Below are 24,085 nucleotides of genomic sequence, written 5' to 3' on the forward strand. Positions count from 1 at the left end.
TCATTAGAACGAGCCCGGGCCTGCTGCCATCAGACTGCATTCAGGGATGTTATCTTTCTCTGAGCGATCGTCAGATAAACTACTGAGGAAAACCAGCCTCCCTCAACCATCAGCCACGTCCTTCACCCGCTCGTTTCTTACCAACCATTGAAGGATCTCCTAAACCCATAATGTCTGTCTTTCTGTGATCTTTAGCTGAACACGTCTCACCTCCACATCTCTGAGCGCCCGGATGTGAACGCTGCACTTCTGAGCTTCTTCCAGCAGCTGAGTGTCAAAGGCATCCATGAGGATGATCATCTTCAGCCCCGGCGTCTCTCCTCGCTGGACGTTCTCCAGGAGAACCGACGCTTTCTCCGCTTTATCACAGATCACTGTGGAGATCTCAGCTGAAAGAGGGACAGCAACATTAGAACGGTTTTCTAAATTAAATCCATTTTTCACATCTGTACGGTTCCACGAAGAACCTTCAACGTCCGTGGAACCACTAAAGGTTCTTTAGACCAATAAAACGTTCTTCACACTAAGAAAAAGCACTGATCTTCTCAGCTGAACCAATGCTGGTTCTTCTCTGCTCCCCTTAGGAGTTTTGGGTGTTTGGGGTGACGGAGGAGCACCTGTGTTGATGATGTAGCGGATGGCGTCGGGTCCCAGCGTGTCGTACAGGGGAACCACCACCATGGAGTAGGTGTAGCACGCCAGCTCCGAGATGATCCACTGCGAGAGAAGAAGAAGACGGAGGAGCTCTTGAGTGTGTGTGCACTGCTTCTGGCAGCTTCATGTTCTGGTGTCTGGTGTTTTACCTCAGGCCTGTTCTGAGCAAACACCCCGATGAACTGATCCGGACTGGGCTGACACCCCTGAGACAGTAAACCAGAGCCCAAGTGCTCCGCCCTGCTGGACACCTGCAGGACACACAGACAGACAACCATCAGCTTCTGCTCTCCTTTCACGTGAATAAACCACTCGAGATTATCTCACAACATTAGAACAGCAGATGAGAAGCAGCCGTGTTGAGACGAGAGACAGCAGGAGTAAACAGGGCATGTGTCTCAGCTGTCAGCTTGAGATGGGTTTGAGACTCACCTCTCTGTAGGACAGCCATTTGTAGGGTTGATTGGGGAGTCTGGAGCCTAAAAAGGGTCCGTCACCTGCTCAGAAACACCAGAGAGACATCAGATCTTCACACAGATCATCTCAAACACGTCTACATCTCACTTCTCACGCGGATCAAAACATTGCATTGATTATGATTACCCTAGTGCCTTCACCAAAGCTGCTTTTACTATACTATACTGGGAAATATCATCACAACAACTGTTTTTACTGTAAGTGACTGATATTCTAGAGCCCATGGGGGGAACCACTGTCCTGCAAAGCTCATTTCGTCCTGCTCCAGCACACCTGTCCTGAGACGATCCTGAAGACCCTGATCAGCTGCTTCAGGTGTGTTAGATTACAGTCAGAGCTGGACCCGGCAGGACACTGAGCATTATTAATAACTGAACATGTTTTAACACACCTCTGCGTTTAGCTTTAACTGCTCAGATAATGTCAGCTGTGTGTCCACATGTGGACAGTGCTGTGGTTTGGTCATCATGTGATGTGCACGCCTCAGGGTTTAGATCACACGCGTGTGTATATGTACATGGCGAGGCTCACCGGTGATGTGCAGACCTCGCTGAAACACCTCGTACATGGTCTTGGCGTCCTCGTGGTAGTACGAGAGCAGCGTGGAGCTGTCGCTTATCAGGGACCTCCGAGCACCATCCTCCATCTGGAAAAGAGAGGACGCTCTTCTGTAAATCCATCTCATTAACCGCAGGAAAGATGCATTGTTGGACTGGTTGTGTAGTACTTGTTTCCATTCATGTTTGCATTTGTGCTTGCGTTCTCCTGGACTGTGTATGTGCAACCATAGTGCCTTTGTTTAAAACCAAACACTCAAAGGGTTTTCAAAGGGACTCCAGTGCAGGAAATATTATCATTATGTTCTAATGAAACCACATTTGAAAAGAGAGTATTGGATTAAATATATATATATATATATATGGTGATGATCTTATTGATTTAAAGCCAGCTGCCACAAATGTTTTGCTTATGCAAAAACCTCAGGTCTGAGCCAGATTTGAACACAAAAGACCGATCATCACAGGACAGTGAACCTGAGCTCAAACTGAGTTTGAGGATTTATCAGTGAAAAATGAGAAATGTTTCTTTGGCAACTAGCAGAAATAAAATGTATGTAAACCTTGTTTTAATTGATATAAAGCCTTGTGTCTGGTCTGAAGGTCCAGAGGTTTGTCTGTTTGACTGGCAGGATGATTGGTCACCTGCACTTCCTGTGACTGGAGCCGGAGGTCGCAGGGCGGTGTGATGGGCCGCGGCCGGGTGGAGATCCAGTAGACCAGCACAGCGGTCAGAGCACCCAGACCCAGCAGCGTGGAGGTGGGCAGAGAGCGCAGGAACTGACCCAAATCATCCAGCTCAGGAACACCTAGCAGCAGATCCCGAGACTGCATCTTCTCCATAAGTGAGGAGCTGAGCTCTGACACACACACACACACACACACACAAACAGATTAGATCAGATCCAACATACAGGATCATGTGTGAAAAGATCAATCTGAAATCCCAGAGTCACAGTTTGTCTGGACATTTACACAAACAGAGAGCAGTGCTCTGGTTCTTCTGACAACACACTCTCACACACACACACAAACACACACACACACATACACACACAGTGTGTGGATGTGCATTAGCATGGTTTAAATCATACTTATATGACCGCCATCAGTTCGTAGCAGTGAATGAAGATGTATCATATCGATCACAAGTGCAGTATGGAGTACCTCAAGGCTCAGTACTAGGGCCGCTATTCTTCACGCTTTATATGTTACCCTTGGGAGATATCATCAGGAAACATGGTGTTAGCTTTCACTGTTATGCTGATGATACGCAGCTCTATATTTCCTCGCAGCCCGGTGAAACACACCAATTTGAAAAACTAATGGAATGCATAGTCGATGTAAAAAATTGGATGACGAGTAATTTCTTACTGCTAAATTCAGAAAAAACAGAGGTGTTAATCATAGGGCCTAAAAACTCTACTTGTAATAACCTAAAACACTGTCTAAGACTTGATGGTTGCTCTGTCAATTCTTCGTCATCAGTTAGGAACCTAGGTGTGCTACTTGATCGCAATCTTTCCTTAGAAAGCCACGTTTCTAGCATTTGTAAAACTGCATTTTTCCATCTCAAAAATATATCTAAATTACGGCCTATGCTCTCAATGTCAAATGCAGAAATGTTAATCCATGCATTTATGACCTCAAGGTTAGATTATTGTAATGCTTTATTGGGTGGTTGTTCTGCACACTTGGTAAACAAACTACAGCTAGTCCAAAATGCAGCAGCAAGAGTTCTTACTAGAACCAGGAAGTATGACCATATTAGCCCGGTCCTGTCCACACTGCACTGGCTCCCTATCAAACATTGAATAGATTTTAAAATATTGCTTATTACTTATAAAGCCAGTTGCTTTGATGCAATGTATTTTGTTTAAAGCGCTATATAAATGAAGGTGACTTTGACTTTGACACACAAACACACACACACACACACACCCACACACATATACTCTCTCATGCACACACACACACAAACACACGTTTTTTAAGGTCATGCAAATGTTAGGATAAAATATTCTTAAAATTATGTTTATGAAACTTTCTAATGACATTTTCAATATTTGATATTTGTTCTCTGTCATGACTTCAGTCTGATCCGCAGGTTTTTGTTGTGTTTGTTTTGTTGAGTTTCTTCAGTGAACTCCTGACTGCTGTTTATAGTCATGTGTTTAGGTATGGGCTCGGGATCAGGGATCTTAGAATATGCTCATGCATTAATATGTGCTTAATAAGTACCAATAATGTTAGTGATATGCATGTATAATAGTAATGTTACCAGTAATGCTTATGCTTTGTCAATAATACATATGGCTCTTCTGGATGTGTCTGGCAGCAGAACTGCTGATGTTTCTATTGAAAGTATTGACTGATTGTGGAGCCTTTTAAAGTCTGTTTATCTGCAGCTTCTGTCCTATCCAGACTTCATGACGGTGATTGAATTTACTCCATGTACTTTGAATGCACTCATAAATAACTGCACTCATAAACAACCTCGTGTGCTGTCAGTCTTCAGAAGCAGAAGGGTTTAGTGTCTGGAAGCACACTGTAACTCTGGATCATCTCCGCTCATCTAGACAGACTAACATCTCAACACTCAACAGTTTCCAGACGCTCTCCTGATGCACAAGTGTTCATTATCACAGGATTATCAGCACTGAATATAGTCCGTCTGCAGGATATTCAGGATCAGATATTCTTAATCTGAACAAGCATTTCACTTTTCCACAACAGATCAGTAGTTCATGCCTGAGACTGTGTTTGAATATATATGATGATGATCTGTATAGAGTTATATACTGTAACATTAGTGTTTCTCATGCACTTTAGTCTCCAGTGAAAGCTCTACTTTTATGTTATAGCTAAGTCAGCTATTAAGCAATTAAATTGTGAAAAGCTAAAAAAACATTTCTATATAAATCTGGCTATAACAAATGAGAGGTTTTGTAAGTTGGTCTAAAGTCCAGTGTGAGAGAGACACATTACTAAAGCGATCACACTGAGAGAAGACTGCTATGAAACACTTGACACTGGATAATAAATCTCACAATTATCCAGCTGAATAATGCTACACAGACTGATTGATCGAATCATTTCAAGAATCTAGTGTGTTTGTGTTGTTAGCACTCAGATCAGTGTATTGAGGTGTTTGTGATAAAGCTGGATTATTCCACGTGTTGTACCTGAGCTCTAGTCTTTAGATGAGCTTCTTCATGTATACCCCACAACAGAGCATCATATAACTCGTGAAGAGCGATGATTGGCTGCTGTGCATCTTAAGGGCGGGATCAGGAGAAAGGCTCCGCCTCCCCACCCCGCCCCACACAGGCATCACTAGCAATTAGCTAGCGCTGTCACAGGAGATAACGGCCTATTAGTCCAGATACAGATGGACAGGAGGAACCCTTGCTTTCCTCTGTCCACCTTTCCCTCCTCACATGAACTGCTTCCTGAAGACATCTCCTCTTCTGCACTGCTGCCTTAAAGAACTACGTCTTCCTGATTTAACCCATAAAAACTTAGATTAGTGTACATGTGCAATTAATGATTAGTTAAGACTTTACAATAGTTTTGTTAGTTACAATGCTTCTACAGCATTTATGAATCTCAATTAACATTAACTGCAACAATTCCTAATTTTAACCATTTTAATGTGAACTAGAGCATGAACAAACACTTCACAATTGTATTACATAACTTTAAGAAATATTATGAACAAATACTGTAAAAAAAATATATTGCTCACTACTAGTTTAGGTTAACTAATGAGACATAACTGTACACTGACAGAAATATGAACCTACAATACTAACAACTAAAAGAGCTAGTTTAATTAGCATCGCTCAGTCAACCTGAGAGCACTCATTTACACCAACAGAAGTCTTGATCATGATTAGAAACAGGTTGCTACTTTCATTCATATACACATGTTCACTATCACACACACACACACACACACACACACACACATGCTCAATATCACACACACACACTGTCTCTCTCACACACACATAGACACACACACACACACAAACATGTTCACTATCACACACACACACTGTCTCTCTCACACACACTCTCACACACACATAGACACACAAACACACACAAACACACACAAACATGTTCACTATCACACACACACACTGTCTCTCTCACACACACTCTCACACACACATAGACACACACACACACACACAAACATGTTCACTATCACACACACACACTGTCTCTCTCACACACACTCTCACACACACATAGACACACACACACACACTCTCACACACACATAGACACACACACACACACAAACATGTTCACTATCACACACACACACACTGTCTCTCTCACACACTGTCTCTCTCTCTCTCTCTCTCACACACACACACACATTTGTGTCACTGATGGGTTTGAGCTCTTAATATTAATGCACTGCAGTTACTGAGTTTAAGGGCATTTTTTGTTTCCTTTGTGTTGTAAAACTGAAGCAAAACCAGTTGAGAATCACTGATTGTTGATATATGGAGAGCAGTGCAGTGTCACTCACACACACACACACACACACACTAAAGCCCAGCACTGGCCAGTCGCTCGTGGTGTGTGATTATCGAAACGCTGAACCTCGTGGCCACCGTATCACACCACCCTCAGCAGATGCAGCTCCGCTCAAGCCCTCCCTCCATCCCATAATCCACTGCTCTCCGTCTACCCTTGACTACTACATGATACACAGTCTTAGCTTACAGCTCACACACACACACCGGCTGAGAGATCCACAACACATTCACCATCAAACACACTCTTCCGTGCACAGTCAGTCACTTCTGTACTACATCTGCATCACAGAATCAGCCGAACACACTCATCTACAAACACAACACAGTGTTTCGGTTAAATCAGCCACAAACAGCTCTATAGAGCAACTAGTGCAGTTTTGTCTTGATTGTTCTCAATGTAACCTCCGGTTGATTCATATTAAACCACATGTTCCAGTATCTTTCTACTTGAATAAAGCCAGAAGTGCACATCATTCCCAGCGCGAGAGTAATCCACACGACTAGCGCTTCCATCCTCACACATGATCTAACCGAATAACCCAGCTGGCATGTGCTGCACGAGACGCCCTATTTACTCAGCAGGTTTATTCTGCTCACCAAGCGACATTTCTGTTGTCCACACAATCATACGAATCAACCTTCCCCATTCAGCACACCACAAACCCCTGAGAGAACGGCTGTGGTTAAACCGTCCGACATGCAGACACACGTGACCGCTGCCAAAAGAGGATCTCAGTGCTTCTCTGATGTTGCTATAAATGGCCATCTCTCTGTGTCCTGCTGTAAAGCAGAAGTGCTGGAGACGACTGAGCAACGGACCGACAGATTCCCAAGACTAGCTTCCGGTTGTCTTGTGATTCAAGACAAATCTCCCATGACACTGGAGAACGTTTCATTTCTTTCAGTATGCTTACTAAACTCTTCAAGTTTGCTTGTCCTGTACACTAATTGAAGTCAATGCAAAGCTGGCTATCAAACTTGCACTGAAAATGGTAACTTCTAAATTAACTGGTTTTATCCAAGTTTTAAATGTGTTGAAGAATTTTTTACATATCTTCTTTTTAGTTCAGTACAGAAACTTTGGAAAAACTAGAGGAAGAGTAAATGATGGCAAATTCTCATTTTAGGACAAACTGTTCCTTTAATGGTAGCAACTTCCAGATACTGCAGTGTGTCATATAGTAAGCCTCAATCTTTAAATTATAGAGGACGGGGTGAAAGATTAGGTCCAAGCGGACTCAATGCATAATTCATACGCAGCACATGGCAGCTGAGGTTGGACACGGTGAGCTTTGGGTGTCCATGTAGATGGCACTTGGCTATGAAAAATGCATGAGGTGAAGGTTACACTGTAAAGAACATCTTCCCTTTAAAACCAAACGCGTTTAATTGCTGCCTGAAGTTCTAAAGAAAATCGAAATGTGCAACCCAACCACATACTGACCACTCTGAACTGAAACTCATAAAAGGGAGAAATTATTGTGAGAAGTTCCTGTAGCTGAAATGGCAGTGCATGTCACTGAACCCTTGAATAAAATGAAGGAACAGAGCACATGCTGCAGAGAGCGTAGTAAAGTTAGCTGTGCAGTGCCCTAAGCAGTGCGCTTTCCACTAGGCCGGATGCAGTGACGTTTCAGAACCCCTCGCTGGACAGCTCCCGCCAATCAGGAGCGGCGCTCGCCGTGACGTCACCGGCCTCTGCGAAGTACGATGAAGCAGGACACCGGCAAACCAGCCGTTTTAAACCATGCCCCACAAAATGCAAAATCCATTTATAGAGCTCTAAGTGTCCCGAGTCACTGTCCCACATCACTCACACACACAGAAGTCATTCACACGCTGTAACGCGACGCACCAGATCTTCATCCCTGTGTGCCGCATAACGCAAAAACATCCCCGTCAGCATCTCACGCGCCTCCTCGACACGGAAACACATTCAGAGGCGAATATTAACGGAACTGCGTTTCTACAGGTGATATTTAAGACAGGACCGACAAGTCATGCTAACGAGGTCCAGAAAGCGTCGAGATCCGCGAATGATTTTCACTAATGAGCGTCTCATAATGTCCGGCTCTTTCACCGCGTGATTCGCCATCGGACCGACTGATATTCACCTGCAGCACGAGCACGAGCACGAGGAAAACTCACCTAGTACAACCCAGACAGAGCCAGCGACTAAAGCGAAGGCGAGCATGTCTCAGTCATGAGCGAGAGAGGGATGTCGCAGCGTTCATCTGTCCTGCATCGAGCCGGGCTGAGACGCACCGAGGACGGGAGAGATGCTGCTGCTGCACCGGTGGAGAGAGAGCGGATGAGCGACAGGTCTGCTGTCTCCTCCCTCACCGGGATGACGGGGGTGGGGGGGTGGAGATGCTGCTGGATGATTCCTAGCGTCAGACACGTATAAAACCAGGCTTTTGAGCTGAGGAGACGTTTTTACTTCTTTGATTCTTATAAGATAATCACATCTTCAGTTTTAGGTGATTTTCCACAGACATGATTTCCGAGACATTTTTGTAGCTACCAGTAATATAAGGTTATGATTTACATCTGGGTTTTTCGTTTGTTTTTGTTTTGTTTTATTGGGGGGGAAGTTTTATCTTATGGTGCTCAGTCTATCTTTTGCTCCATCAGCCATCCACCAATACCCAGAGGCATAGCGCATCACGTGACACTCATGCTCCTCCTCCCCCGGTTTAACCTTGAATCGCTCTCCTTCTGCACCTCCATCCAGAGCGGATCACGTGACGCATTCAAAGATTAAAGTCTCCAGTCTGTATTTCATGCATGTTGGGATGCATCACATAGTGCTGAGGCACTTGTCCTCTCTTGTTGTGTAAGATCAGATGGATCTGGAAGGTTTGTGTCTGAGGGAAGGCAGGCTGGACAGTGACGCAGCTGCTGTGGATTTGCCACTCAATCCAATGTCACCGAGCTGTCAAAGCAGATGGCCGAGCGGAGATTTACTCGAGCCCTCCTCTCTCCTACCTGCAGCCTACTGACACAGTAATCACTGTTGTTCCATACAGGAACGCCAGTCCATCCTGTGCAACTAATAATGCTTGAGAAACTGCTGCGGTCCCAGTTCAGGCCTTTTTCTGGGACAAATTCCTCGAGTTTTCCTTTTGCTGTGTTTTACTTTATAATGATAGCAGGTCATACAGAAAAATACAGTGGCGATCTAGACACAATAATGTGTGAAACCTGATAAGAAGTTTAGTAAGTGTGTGTGTGTGTGTGTGTGTGTGTGTGTGTGAAGGCCACCGATCAATCTCTGTCTCATTCTCATGCAGGAACGGCTCAAAAAACCTCTTTATTTTATTAATAAAGAATCTGAAATTTAAATAGTTCCAACTTGTTTCTAAAATGATAATTGTACAATGTGGAAACCTGCTTTACCTAGACTAAAATAAACTATTAGATTATTAACAGATTATTAAACATTAATCTGCTCACTCTCAGTCCATCTGAGATCAGGATGAGTGTGTGTCTTCATCAGGTTTGTAGAAATGTAGCACTGCATCAGTGTCTCATCAATGGATGCTCTGCAGTGAATGGGTGCCGTCAGAATGAGAGTCTGATAAAAACATCCCAATAATCCACAGCACTCCAGTCCATCAGTGAACATCTGGAGAAGACAAAAGAAACAGTTAAAGTTAAACTTTAGATTAGGGAACACTATTCACCATGAACTAGTTGTTTATTAGCATGTATATAACACGCTTATAGTGTGTTTAATACTTATAAAGCTCATATTAACGCATGACCATATTCTAGATCCTTAACCCAACCCCACACCTAAACACATCACTGAACAGCAAATTATGAGTTAACTGAAGGGAAAATATTAGTTGATAATGAATGTGAGCTCTAATCTAAAGGAATAGTTCACACAGAAATGAAAACTGTGTCTTCACTTGCTCATCCTCAAGATCTTCCACAAATGAAAGCGTCAGCATTAAAATAATTCTGTTCTTTGTATTGGTTTTGTGAAGAAATAATACTTTTGATTCCTGAGTGTTTCTGGTAGAACTATTTGGCTTTCCTTATTCTGCTGAACACAGAAGAAGCTCTTTTGAAGAATGTGGTCAATCAAACAGTCGCTGGTGACCACTGCAGGGTCTGGGGATGTTTGGATCCCGCTGCTGAGTAATCTTGTGATTGTGTGGTTTCAAGGGCTGTTTGTCTTCATCAATAAGAGATAAGAGGGAATGGTTATAGAAATTCAAGGATTATGGGAAGTAGTAATATTCCATTGCTTTTGCCGGTAGTATAATAACACTAGCTGGATTTGTGCTGGTCAGATGAAGTCTGAGGATTGAAACACAAAACTAAGATTATACATTAAACTCTGCTCCTTTCATCATCACTTGGTCTCCTGCTTCTGCTCTAGTGCTTCTTGACTGTTGATTAGTTGTTTTGTTACCAGACTAAACAATCTGTTTCTGACAGGATCTGGCGTCCGGCGCTGGATCTGATAGTTCTGGGTGGAGGCATGATCTAACACCACCGACTTCCATAGTGTGGAAGAAATACTCTAAAATCAATGGGAACCAGAAACGGTCACATAAACAGTCAGACATTTGTCTCCTTAAAAATGATTTTCTGTAAATGCAGTGGCTGGTGTCTGTGTGTGTGTGTGTGTGTGTGTGTGTGTGTGCACCGTCTCACTCACAAATCACACTTTTATACACTTTCTTCAAACAATGATCTCATTGCAGGAGTTGTCCTCATCTTCTCTTTCTGGAATTTCTCCAGTTCTCCGGCAGTTATTGCATTATTCTGCTCACTTGTCTGTAGTTGTTTTTAAAGATTCATGCTTTCAACAACATTAAAGAGACTGATTAATGGATTAACAGAGTAGACTGTGAACCTAAAATGTTAAATATGAAAGATACAGCATAATTGCAATGTAGTTACAAGTACTAATAAAAAAATATCTAATTGTGAATAAAAACAGAATGCAATGATGTGGAAGTTTCACATTTCAATATTTCATTCAGAATACAACATAGATGACATATCAAATGTTTAAATTGAGAAAATTTATAATTTTAAGGGAAAATTGATTTCAAGTTTCGTGGCATCAACACATCTCAGAAAAGTTTGGACAAGGCCATGTTTAGCACTGTGTGGCATCACCTCTTCTTTTTATAACAGTCTGCAAACGTCTGGGACTGAGGAGACAAGCTGCTCAAGTTTAGGAACAGGAATGTTGTCCCATTCTTGTCTAATACAGGCTTCTAGTTGCTCAACTGTCTTAGGTCTTCTTTGTCACATCTTCCTCTTTATGATGCACCAAATGTTTTTGATGAGTGAAAGATCTGGACTGCAGGCTGGTCATTTCAGACCCGGATCCTTCTTCAACACAGCCATGATGCTGTAACTGATGCAGTATGTGGTCTGGGATTGTCATGTTGGAAAATGCAAGGTCTTCCCTGAAAGAAACGACGTCTGGATGGGATCATATGTTGTTCTAGAACTTGGATATACCTTTCAGCATTGATGGTGTTTTTCCAGATGTGTAAGCTGCCCATGCCACACACACTCATGCAACCCCATCCCATCAGAGATGCAGCTTCTGAACTGAGCGCTGATAACAACTTGGGTTGTCCTTGTCCTCTTTATTCCGGATGACATGGCATCCCAGTTTTCCAAAAAGAACTTCAAATTTTGATTCGTCTGACCACAGAACAGTTTTCCACTTTGCCACAGTCCATTTTAGATGAGCCTTGGTCCAGAGAAAACACCTGCGCTTCTGGATCATGTTTAATTATGGCTTCTTTCTTGACCTGTAGAGTTTTAGCCGGTGACAGTGAATGTCACGGTGGATTGTGTTCACCGACAGTGTTTTCTGGAAGTATTCCTGAGCCCATGTTGTGATTTCCATTACAGTATCATTCCTGTATGTGATGCAGTGCTGTCTAAGAGCTGAAGATCACGGGCATCCAGTATAGTTTTCCGGCCTTGACCCTTACACACAGAGATTGTTCCAGATTCTCTGAATCTTTGGATGATATTATGAACTGTAGATGATGATAACTTCAAACTCTTTGCAGTTTTTCTCTGAGAAACTCCTTTCTGATATTGCTCCACTATTGTTCGCCGCAGCATTGGGGGAATTGGTGATCCTCTGCCCATCTTGACTTCTGAGAGACACTGTCACTCTGAGAGGATCTTTTTATTCCCAATCATGTTCCCAATGACCTAATAAGTTTCAAATCGGTCCTGCAGCTGTTCCTTATATGTACATTTAACTTTTCCGGCCTCTTATTTCTACCTGTCCCAACTTTTTTGGAATGTGTAGCTCTCATGAAATCCAAAATTTGCCAATATTTGGCAAGACATTTGAAAAGGTCTCACTTTCAACATTTGATATGTTATCTATATTCAATTGTGAATAAAATATAAGTTTATGAGATTTGTAAATTATTCCATTACTTTTTTACTCACAATTTGTACAGTGTCCCAACTTTCTTGGAATCGGGTTTACATAATCCAGATTACATGTAATCAGTGAGATACTAACTATCCTATACTTTATTTTAGACCAAGTGAAACACAAATAAACCGAGCAGTGCTAAAGTGAACAGTTGCATGTGTTGAGTACTGTATGATGTTCATAAGGTGTTCAAGGAAGGCTTCTGTTCCTCTCATGGATCTAACTCCAGGATTGATAAATGTAATGGCACTTTCTCTTACACTTCTAATGATTGCTTGTAAATATTGTTTGTATTTTCAAGTAAAAAATTACTTGTATTTGAATTCAATATATTTATCAGACCAGTATTTTGTATTTGAAATTAAATACAATGAGCAAGCGTTTGTAATTTGAAACCAAAAACAGTTTGATGTATTTGTGCCCATCTCTGCTGCACTGTTCTTCTGTTCTTCTCTTTAAAGCTAGAAGACTTGATGAAGGTGGCTGTCTAAAAATAGACGGTATGATCCTGGAGAATTCATTACAACTGAAAAATAAACGCAAAAAACCCAGCTCTATCTATTAAAGAGCCTGATCTATCGCGCGTGCGTCGCGTCATCAGCGCGATCAGACACGGATCTGCCGGAGGCGCGTGCTTCGAGGGGAATATCGCGGGACGATCCTCGGGAAAACCCAGGAATTCACGGAGCAGAAACTCCGCGGGAAAACACCGCCTCCGCGCGACACACCTCCTGCTGCAGCGTGATTACATCATGACGCTCGCGTCGCGTTACGTTACTCACTCTGTTGCCTTTTTTGGCGCTAGACGCGTCTCTGTATCAGTGTGAACACATTAGACTCGGAGAGCTGTTCTGCGCTGACACAAACAGAAGCAGACTTTTAAAGCATGTTGTTAACATGTCGAGACCCCCGCGGCGCGTCGGTTTAAACGCATCCTGCAACAAATTCCCCTAAAACTTCTCTGTCTGCAAGCAACACACTACTGCTTAAAAAAAAAAAGAAAGAAAAAGGTGGGACGATCTTTGCGCGCTTTTAAGGACCATCCCTTGAGCAGAATTACAAATCACGAAACCTAAGATGCCAGAGCTCGCGCATGTTGCTCCAGCACTGACATCACGCTTCGAGCAGCCGAGGAGGGTTTCTTTGAAACGCGGCTCTTACAGTAAAGCGCTTCCGCCCGAGAGCGCCCTCTAGCGGCGCAGCCCGCACACATTTCCCGGAAAACTGCTGACCTCTCTGGTGGACCGAACCTTGACACTGTACCCTTTATACTGTATTCATAACACACTCAAATAATTCATTTGTAGAAGGAAGACACATTTTTTATATTTAAATTCACAATGAATAGATGCTTTCATGGACTAAACAATGCTCTGGTGTCAGATTCCGTGGAGAGAAAAGAGATACACAGGATGCATCCCTATACAGGGGTTAATTCAGGTTAAGAGGCACGGGTTAAAGTCTCACAGTTTACCTGAATTCACCGTATATTTGTGAAATGAATGGTATAATCAACAAAAACAACAACAATAATACTGATGAACATGATTATTATTGGTACTTTTTTATTGTTGTAAATTGTTTTGGCAATAAACATGGATATATGTGTGTGTGTAGGTGATATTCTATGTTGGCATGTTGAGGGGGGTGTGTGTGTATGTCTGTTTATCCAAACTGAAATGCCTTCCGCACGTAGCCCTGTATCTCATAACAGCATGATTTCTCGGAAATCAGCCTGGTGAAGTTGAGCCGCCGCTGCTCTGAGGTGCGCATGCGCCAGAGCTGCATAAATATAGACTGTCGCGCGCTTCTTCTGTACAGTAAGCGCGAGCTGATCTAGACATAACTTCAGCTCTAGTTCTGAGAGTGGATTGACGCCTATTTACAGGACTTACTCTTTTTGCAGTTTTCTGATTTGGATACAACATCGTATTAAACAGTAAGTGCCTATGATAATATGGAACGTTTTAATGCATTTAATATTATTATTGTATTTATGCTGAGAAATGGTCCGCTGCACTTGTAGACGAGTGTTAATTAACTGGTTAAAGAAATATTTTCTAGTAATTCATGCAAGTTACTGCAGCAGTGTTCTAAAACAACAACAGCATCAAAAGTTTCTTTTCAGTATGCTTTGGTGTCTGTTGAAGATGTATTTCTGCTTAGCTGTAAAAGTGACTGAGCAAACCAAACAATAATACATGATCAAATGAAAATGTAGCTTGAGAATTTTGCATAGTGAAATTTGTCAAGAAGAAAAACAAAGCGCGTGTTTCCTGGTCATGAACTTGTCAAAGCACCTCCCTCCAGAGCGAGTAAAGCAGCTCGTGTGTCTCCCACAGAAACATGCCTGTGTCCAGAATGCGCATGCGACCCTGGCTGGAGGTGAAGATCGACTCCAACACCATCGCTGGACTCCGCTGGGTCAACAAGGTAAAGCACTGAGATGTTGATCACAGCCGTCTAGATAAGCATCAGCAAGCGACGGCATTGTTCTAATGGATCTGCAATGTTTTCAGGAGGAGAAGATGTTCTCCATCCCGTGGAAGCACGCTGCTCGCCACGGCTGGGAGGTGGACAAAGACGCCTGTCTGTTCAAGCAGTGGGCCATTCACACAGGTGAGCGATCGCTCGAGCACACAGCTGACGTCACAGTCCGACACAGGTGCGCTCAAACTCCCGCTTCTGTTCCTCAGGTAAATACAAGGAGGGAGAGACCCAGCCCGACCCCAAGACCTGGAAAGCCAACTTCCGCTGTGCCATGAACTCTCTCCCCGACATCGAAGAGGTGAAGGACAAGAGCGTGAACAAAGGCTGCGGTGCGGTGAGAGTCTACCGCATGCTGCCCGCCATCACCAAGAAGAAGGTGAAGAGATGCAAGGGCCTACGCAAACGCAAGGTGAGAGTCTGGAGCGCAGGTGCAAATCCCATCTGTCCGTCTGGACCGTAGGGCTAAAGATGTGTGTCTGTGTGGTTCAGGTCAAGCTGGAGGAGATGGACGCTGAGGAGATGCAGTCAGAAATGACCCAGGAGAACACCATCGACAGCACTGTGAATCTAAGTGAGTTCAGATCTGAGCAGACTCGGCAGTGCTGGTGAGATGCTCACACCCAGCTCATATTCATCACCTGTTTCCTTTCTCCTGAAGGCACCATCAGCACCTCCAATGACACCCCCGCGTACGAGATGGAGATCCCAAACTGTCCAGAAGATCTGTACAAGTTCCAGGTGTCTCCGGTGCACTCCACAGGTAACACACGCTCACGTCTGCTTCAGAAAGTGTCTTCATAACACGGCCGGTTCTCACTGTGTGTTTTCTCCATCTCTCCACCCGCAGACCTGGAGGAGAACGAAGCAATCTTTGAGGTGAGTTTCACACGTGCTCTTTTTTCCTTTGTGCTTTTTCATTGACAGGAATACCCCGTCCTGATATTGTCTCATTGCTGATAGACTGAAATAAAAGAGCAAGCAAAACCCAGTCGCTTACAAGTTCTGTGTTTGCTCTTGCAGCTAACACGGCAATTGGAACGTGAAAGTACGCAGTGGATGCAGAGCAATTTCGTTGGAAAGGGGTTCCTGGGCAATGAAGTAGCCACAACAGAATCTCTGAGTCCAGAGAGCCAGTGGAGCGAAAGCTCAGGTAATTGTTGCATGAGCTGTTTAGACGAGACTCAGACGCTTTTCTGAACTGAGCAGAGACTCAAGTGTTTGTTTCTGTCATGTTGCTCCAGGAGAAGAGCTGGAGTTTCGGCTCTACACTGAACTGACCCCAGACCTGCGTGAAGACTCTCTCTGCACCTACACAGAGCTGTGGAACAGCAACAGCGTGCCACAGACCATGTGTCCTCTCTGAGAGCGCTCGTCTCGCTCCTCGGACTCTGTCTCGCTCATGCACAATGGACTCTATAACCTCACACACCTCAGTCTCAGTCTCAGTCTCGTTCTCGTGTCTGGATTCTGCTGTTGGACTCTCACAATGCTCGCGGGATCCCTGAGCTCCGGCGTGGTCAGAAGACTCCTCGTCGGTGTCAAGTGTGATGTGGTTTCACACAAGGATCGTCCAGAACCAGCTCTCTCCTTCCAGTTGTACAGTTTTCTCATGTAATGTGAATTGGACTCATTCCGTTATGTGCTCATCATGTCAGGGTTTTCTCACCTATATATTCATAAAACACATGTATCGGATCAAGCTGTTAGTCTGAGTATGGGAAGGGGTTCTTCACTGTAAATACTGTAAATATTTATTTGTATTAAAAAACAAAATCCATTCAATTGCTGTTGTTCGTGTAATGGTTTCTTGAGAGGGAGTTTTGGCTTTTTTGCTCATTTCAGGGAAACTTATTTCAGCTGTTTTTTGTTTTTATCATCCTTTGGGCAGATCAGGCACTTTTAAGTTTTGATAGTTTATTTTTTGGCATTATCATATTTATAAAACAGTCATTGCTAAAATACTGAAAAACTAAATTGGTTGCATCTAAATGAACTGGTTTTATTCAAGCCCAGAGAATGCTGTGTGACGTCACTGAATTCACTGAAGCAAACCAAATACATTTTAAGAGTTAAATCAGGCAGAAATAGTGCAGACTGAAAGCAGTCATCATTTTCCCTTCGAAGCATTAGTTCACCCAAAAGGACAAGCTTGTCATCATCTACACACATCAGAGCAACACGAAATAAAATATCTCAGCTGTGTTTAGCTGCTGGCGTCCCAAAGGACATGAAGTGATTGTAAAGTAATTTATGTAACTCTAATGGTTCAATCTTCTGCAGTGACAGTAAGTCATGTGACTCGCAAGAACCAATCAGGCTTGATGTTACCGGCATGTGGCCATATTGGATCTGTCCTCACCTTGGGTGCCTAATTATACTGAAAGTGCACTTGCCATGTGCTTCATATCTTTAAAATAATACTATTAATGAAACTAGAGGCCACTTATTGAACTCAAATTAATGTACACGTAATAAGTGCACTTTAAACTTTTGAATTAAAGTACTTTTGATATCATTAATAATCTTGTGTTGTGCTTTTAAGAAGTACAATTATTCTGATGTGTTGACTAACAAACTAAGCACTTGATTAGATCAGTTACTGTAACACAATATTACATTTCAATATAATATAAACACATAAACACAAATCACATAACACATTTAAACACGTGATGTTTACGTTTGAACACAAATAACATCAAAGTCACCTTTATTTCTACAGCGTTTATTAAACACTGATTCACTGATGGACAGAAAGAAGGATCATGATTCAGATTCATCTGTAGATGAGCGAGTGTTGATGTGGAGAGCTGTTGAAGACCTCAGTTCATCTGGACTCACGTCAAGTGTGCTCTTATCCACAGATTTCAGTCGTTATGTAACTTTCAGATCTCAGCTAATGAACCAAAGGTGACACGCTAACCAAACTCCATCAGGTTCTGCTCTGGTCTAAGTGATATCGATCAAGGTTTGGTAAACTGGCGTTCATTGGGAGAGGAAGAGCTGAAGTCTGTTCATCAGGATGAAATATGAAGGCATTATTAATAACACCATGAATGTCCTCAATAACACTGATAAACCAGTCACCTGGGAGTATATTGACCAGAAACGCTTGTCAGTTCATTCAGCAGTACTTTAACCATATCTCAAAGACACCAGAAGTAATTATGAAATTACAAGATGTACTTATTCAAGCAAGCCAAAACCATTCTTTAAACTCAACTAATAGCATTTAATATCCATTTAATCTTAAGTATCTGAAATGTTATATTCGGTTCACACTTGAAGGGAACATCGGATTCCCATTTCCCACAAGTTTTCCACAACATTCTTTGGGTTCTTCATGAAATATGTAATGTAAGAATATCATTTAAGTGCTCTTTTTCTGAAGGGTGTGTAAACACGAGCTGATCTGATGTAGTTGAGCGATTATATTTCCCTGTGTTTGTTGTGTAAAGTGATCCTGTGTGCGCTGGAGTAGAACGATCACTTCTACGCCACATTTATGCTCTTTTTGGTGCTTGAAACTTTAGACCGCACTGACTATCAATGTCTTGATTCTTCAACAGGTTTTCCTTGTTCCACAGAAGAAAGACGAGCGTATGAGTTTGGAACTGATACAGAGATTGTGCTTCATTAATTTCACCCTGAACATTCACATCACTCTTCCTCCGTCGAAGAAAGTTATAGTGAAAACATTCCTGTTATAGTGAAATTCAGACAATCCCAGGCATTATTCAGTGAGGAATGAAGTTTATTTTTCTTTGTTCAGGCAAGAGATTAAAAAACATTACAGCTGAATCCCTTCATATGGAAGAGAAGAAAACACATTAAACAAGTGACAAGTGCTGAGAAACAACACCACTACAGAGCAGACGTGTGCTGGTAAACCGATGAAGCAGTCCTGTGATGAAGAGCGTTGATGAACGTCGTATCTTGAGAGAGACACGTCTTCAGGTCAGCAGGTTTCCCACAATACACTGCTCCCTCTGAAACACAAAGAGGAAGTGTGATGAACACATCAGGCGAGCCGTGTCCTCTAACTGATGTTCAGTGGTGCATGTGTGATTCTGGACACTAATGAGACACGTCACAGATCAGGACCTTCAGCTTGATTCCTTCTTGAGGAAATACATTCTCTCAGACAGCGTTAGACTCGTAAGACGGCATGCCAGCGACGAACACACACACATCACAGTGATCGTATCAGCTGTTGATTACAAGACGAGCTTATTTTACAGTAAAATACCTTCACCTCTGTTGTTCTGCCACATGCTCACCCCAGTCAGCTCTTCCTCTCTAATGCAGGACTGTGTTCTCTGCAAACCTGCTGTGCACACACTCTGACTGAGATCAGCACGCGCTTCATATCACCTAGAACTACCTGTGATCACTTACTCTAACATTAGGAACATCATTTCTGAAGGCATGGATATCAGTCAGCAAAACCAGCAAAACAAACCTTTGAAGTAGGCATTATAATGAATTATTAATGGAATTATTTAATACAATGTAAAATAATAATGTGCTTAGAGAAATCATTTAGAATAACCAGAGCAATATATGTCAATTATTGATCAAATGGTGAATTTAACACTCGCTGGGAACAGTCAAAATGAATTTAGAATGGAGGAGTGTAAAGATGTTTAGACGCAGTCTTTGTCTGGTTGAATAGAAGCTCTAGACAAACACTCTCGCTGCTGATCTTTGTTTCTGAAGCGCTTCTGATCTTGGCACAGGCTTCAGATGCTTGTGTTTCTGTTCAACTGCTTGTCATGACATATAGAAGCTGTGGGGTTTTCAGGTCAGGGCAGAATGTGATTAAAGCACGGGACTCGTCCATCAGGTCTAGCAGCCCAACACACACACACACACACACACACACACACACACACACACACACACACGCACACGCACACACACACACACGCACGCACACATGTTTGTTTTTGTGTAAAGTGTGTTCATCCCATAGGTGTAATGGTTTTTATTCTGTAGAAACTGTATATTCTATGTCCCTTCACCAACCCTACACCTAACCCTAACCCTCACAGGAAACTTTGAGCATTTTTACTTTCTCAAAAAAACTCATTCTGTATGATTTATAAGTGTTTTGAGAAATGGGGACATGGGTTATGTGCTCATAAGTCACCCACTCCTTGTAATACCTGTGTCATACCCATGTCATTATACAGAGTTGTGTCCTGATATGATACACACACACACACACACACACACACACACACACATACACACACACACACGTGACTTAAGCGAAATACATTACTGCTGAATAACACATTATGTAAGAATTCATGCATCCTAAAACATCTGGGCCACTGGAGCAGCGCTGCGGTCAGATCTGTCCTCAGATCGGTTCTTGGTCAAGAACCCTGACCCCTGTCCGAGCCTGACCTTGACCCTGAGTCTGACCCCGGCAGTGACAGAGTGACCCACTTACCAGCTGTCAATCAAAACAGTAAACAGGAAAAAACAAAACTGACAAACAGTGAACTACTGAATCATGTCAATCATGAACATACCTCTGAGGTTAGTCTGACGTGATGAGTATCTGAAGTATGCAAATATATATTATATATAGTGCGCACACACACACACACACATGCGCGCACACACACACTCACAACTTAAATTAAATAAAACAATAATAATAGAAAGTGCCACTTAAACATTAATTCATTTGTTGTCGTTTTTTGTTTATTCTTTGTTAGAGTCATGTTAAATATTAACCTGTTAAATCTTAAAGCAACAGTTCAGCCACAAATTAAAATGTGACGCGATCTGAGAGACAACAGCAGATGCACTTCTTCACTGGAGGAAGTGTTATTCTGGATTATAGACTCTATGTGTTTGAGTTAAAATCATCTTAATGCTGGATGTGTTTCAGGTTTTGTCTTCTCCAGATGTTCACTGATGGACTGGAGTGCTGTGGATTATTGTGATGTTTTTATCAGACTCTCGTTCTGACGGCACCCATTCACTGCAGAGCATCCATTGATGAGCTAACCTTGATTTTTGGCTGAACTCTCCTTTAACTGATCATGAACCCTTCAACAGTGGTCAAAGGTAATAAACGAAGGAAAAGCCTCAGAGCAAACCCCAGGTTCAGTCCAGCACTAATCTGAAGGCATTGGCAGCACATCTCTAGATAGTGTACTTGTCGTAACAGGTCGCTCTATCGTGACTCTCTCGCTGCGGGCAGGAGATTTTCCGTCCTTCCATCTGTACTCATCACTGACAGAAAGCCTTTAAAAACAGGAACATAATCATCTGCTTATTTGACACATTTCACAAGACCGTTGGCTTCCACTGTAGTCATATCCTGAGCATTCAGCATTTTTCCAACTGCGGGAAACACTTTTGGGAACCTTTTACTTTCATTATTTATTTGTATGTTGTTTTCTTTTTTTCAAATGCCTTAGATTGTATTTATTCATTCATAACATTAAACCAGTGGACATAAATACACAACTGTTCGAGTTTCAGTACAAGACTGCATTAAATTGATCAAAAGAGACAGTAAAGACATTTATAATGTGACAAAAGATTTATATTTATAATAAAAGCTGTTCTTTTGAACTTTCTATTCATCTGTGAATCCTGAAAAATAAAATGTATTCCAGTTTCCACAGAAATATTGAGCAGCACAACTGTGTTCAACACTGATAATAATCAGAAATGTTTCTTGTGCAGTAAATCATCATATTTTCATGATTTCTGAAGATCATGTGACACTGAAGACTGGAGGAATGATGCTGAAAATACAGCGGAGCATCACAGAAATACATTACACTTTAACACAGATTCACACAGAAAACAGTTTGAACTGTAATAATATTTAATGTTTTACTGTATAAAAAAAAAACACAAAAAATGCAGCCTTCTTTCAGAAATATTTAACCCTAACTCCTAAACTCTGAACAGTGTAATATTTGTTTCACAGGACATTTATTATTTTATTTATGTATTTTGGCAACAACAAATATCAGGGGAAAAAAAATATGTTCTGGATTTGATATTTGCTGTTATAGAAAAGTGTGATGGATGTGTGTATGTCCACTGATAATAGAATAAAACTCTTTTGAGACTAGGAAAATGCATGCATATAGGTCATAGTAATATTTCATGTAGTTGATATTTGTTTTACTGTACAGCGCATGCAGTTCCTCATTTGTGATGCTGTCACCATCTGTAGTGAAACCTAAAAGTCCCGTCCTGACCGCCGTCATCACACCAGAGCCATGAGAAACTGTTTATCACAACATCAGGTTTTCTGGGTCTTTTCCGAAGCAAACGTCACTCAAACATGCACATGCACATCATATAGACTGCAGTCCTTGTTTATCTGTCCTGAATAAAACTCCACGGTAGTATTTCACTTCCCCGGAGGTTTCCTTTTCCTTACTCAACATTACAGTTATTTTAGGACACGTTTCAACATGTCACCCAAACGGTGCATGCTTCCTGTGATTCACTGGGGTTAATCAGACATTTAGGCCACATTAGTACTATCTTTTCTTAAAAATAACCACAATGTTTACGTGAGTCACTCTTTCACACAGAATCTAAACTGAAGTGTGTGTGTATGAGTCAGTGGAGCGCAGGGTTTCTCCCTAACTCTTATCACACACTCAAACGGCTGCAATCGGGCCCCTGCTGGTATTTCCCAAAATTTATGATGTGGCCTCACAGACCTCGACCGCTGTATGTGAAAAAAGAGCAGTGTTGTTGTAGTAAATACTAAAAATCCTAGGTGTGGCACACTAAAGCCTACAATGAAGAAAAAAAGTGTCATTTTTAAGGCTCTATTTCTACTTGAAATTAATTTTCAGAAATATACTTTACATGAGATTTAAAGGGGTCCTATTATGCTCTTTTACAAAGTATTGATTTTGTTTTGGGGTGTACTAGAACAGGCTCTCATACTAGGTTGTTCTATAAATACATAGTTTTTTACATATTTGACATTATTACAACCGCTCTCTCCCCAGTCTGGCATGAACGGCTCGAATACTTCCTGTATCAAATAAAGACCCGCCTTATGAAATATGAGATGTGATGTGATTGGTTAGCTGGGCCAGTGTGTGTTGTGATTGGTTAGCTGGGCCAGTGTGTGTTGTAAATAAAATAAATAAATTATAAATTTATGCATTTAGCAGATGCTTTTATCCAAAGCGACTTACAGTGCATTCAGGCTATCAATTTTTACATATCATGTGCTCCTGGAGAATCGAACCCCCAACCTTACCCTTGCTTGCTTGCTAGCGCAGTGCTCTACCAGTTGAGCTACAGGAACACTGTGATTGGTTAGCTGGGCCAGCGTGGGCTGTGATTGGTTAGCTGGGCCTGCGTGTGCTGTGATTGGCTCCACTCTGCGCCTGGTTGGGAAATGTCATGCTCTTACTATAGCCGCCTACAGCTTCAGTGTAAATACTGTGTCAAATCAAATACATTTGAGCATGATTTAAACCCGGATGATTGTAACCAGTCATTGCCTTCTCTAGTGCAGCTTAACCAGGTCTTGTGCCATTCGTCAGAATTTGTGATATCACAAATCCCAGAAAATACACGTTGTTGTCCAAAAGAGTCGTTCGTTGTAGTTTTTGAAAAGTGATTTCTGCTTAATAAAATATTTTTTATGATCAAACAGCTACAGACTAACTAAAGTTGAAAAAGTGTAAAAGCATAATAGGACCCTTTTAAGTACACTTGACATATACTTAGAAAAAGTGTAAATATATTTGAGCTATACTTGTGATCTGGGAATCCGTGTTTTCATTGTTATACAGTAGGGGGCGCTACTACACATCTTCTGTACATAATCTTCAAAACAAAAGCGAAGAAGAAACCGAAACAACAGATGATTCCACCTGTAATCTAACACA

The 24,085-nt window shown here is 42.1% G+C and overlaps 2 protein-coding genes across 6 annotated transcripts in view; one reads left to right on the top strand and one right to left on the bottom strand.

The window, feature by feature from the left end:
* acsl6 (acyl-CoA synthetase long chain family member 6) overlaps nucleotides 1–9,706 on the bottom strand; it is a 20,466-nt gene extending 10,760 nt beyond the window's left edge. Inside the window, exons 1-7 of one of the 4 annotated variants that reach the window (XM_026234103.1) lie at nucleotides 8,396–9,706; nucleotides 2,334–2,548; nucleotides 1,663–1,777; nucleotides 1,087–1,151; nucleotides 804–905; nucleotides 618–717; nucleotides 211–389 (exon numbers count right to left, since the gene is read on the bottom strand). In XM_026234103.1, the coding sequence (XP_026089888.1) occupies nucleotides 211–389; nucleotides 618–717; nucleotides 804–905; nucleotides 1,087–1,151; nucleotides 1,663–1,777; nucleotides 2,334–2,548; nucleotides 8,396–8,441 (822 nt within the window). In that variant the 5' untranslated portion in view covers nucleotides 8,442–9,706. Of the gene's footprint in view, nucleotides 1–210; nucleotides 390–617; nucleotides 718–803; nucleotides 906–1,086; nucleotides 1,152–1,662; nucleotides 1,778–2,333; nucleotides 2,549–4,873; nucleotides 5,110–6,844; nucleotides 6,867–8,102; nucleotides 8,124–8,395 lie in introns of those variants that run through there. The other 3 variants (XM_026234104.1, XM_026234102.1, XM_026234105.1) reach the window with 3 other exon arrangements.
* Nucleotides 9,707–14,473: 4,767 nt separating this feature from the next.
* irf1b (interferon regulatory factor 1b) lies at nucleotides 14,474–16,961 on the top strand. 2 transcript variants are annotated; one of them, XM_026234107.1, is made up of 9 exons: nucleotides 14,474–14,628; nucleotides 15,032–15,122; nucleotides 15,209–15,308; nucleotides 15,386–15,588; nucleotides 15,669–15,750; nucleotides 15,838–15,939; nucleotides 16,027–16,055; nucleotides 16,200–16,329; nucleotides 16,421–16,961. In XM_026234107.1, the coding sequence occupies exons 2-9, from the start codon at nucleotides 15,036–15,038 to the stop codon at nucleotides 16,540–16,542; spliced, it is 855 nt and encodes a 284-aa protein (XP_026089892.1). In that variant the 5' UTR covers nucleotides 14,474–14,628; nucleotides 15,032–15,035; the 3' UTR covers nucleotides 16,543–16,961. The 2 variants fall into 2 exon arrangements, with proteins under 2 accessions (XP_026089892.1, XP_026089893.1); XM_026234108.1 differs by lacking the exon at nucleotides 16,200–16,329.
* The last annotated feature ends 7,124 nt before the right edge of the window (nucleotides 16,962–24,085 follow it).

This window comes from Carassius auratus, chromosome 46, assembly GCF_003368295.1.
Source record: "Carassius auratus strain Wakin chromosome 46, ASM336829v1, whole genome shotgun sequence".
In the NCBI taxonomy this organism is placed as follows: domain Eukaryota; kingdom Metazoa; phylum Chordata; class Actinopteri; order Cypriniformes; family Cyprinidae; genus Carassius; species Carassius auratus.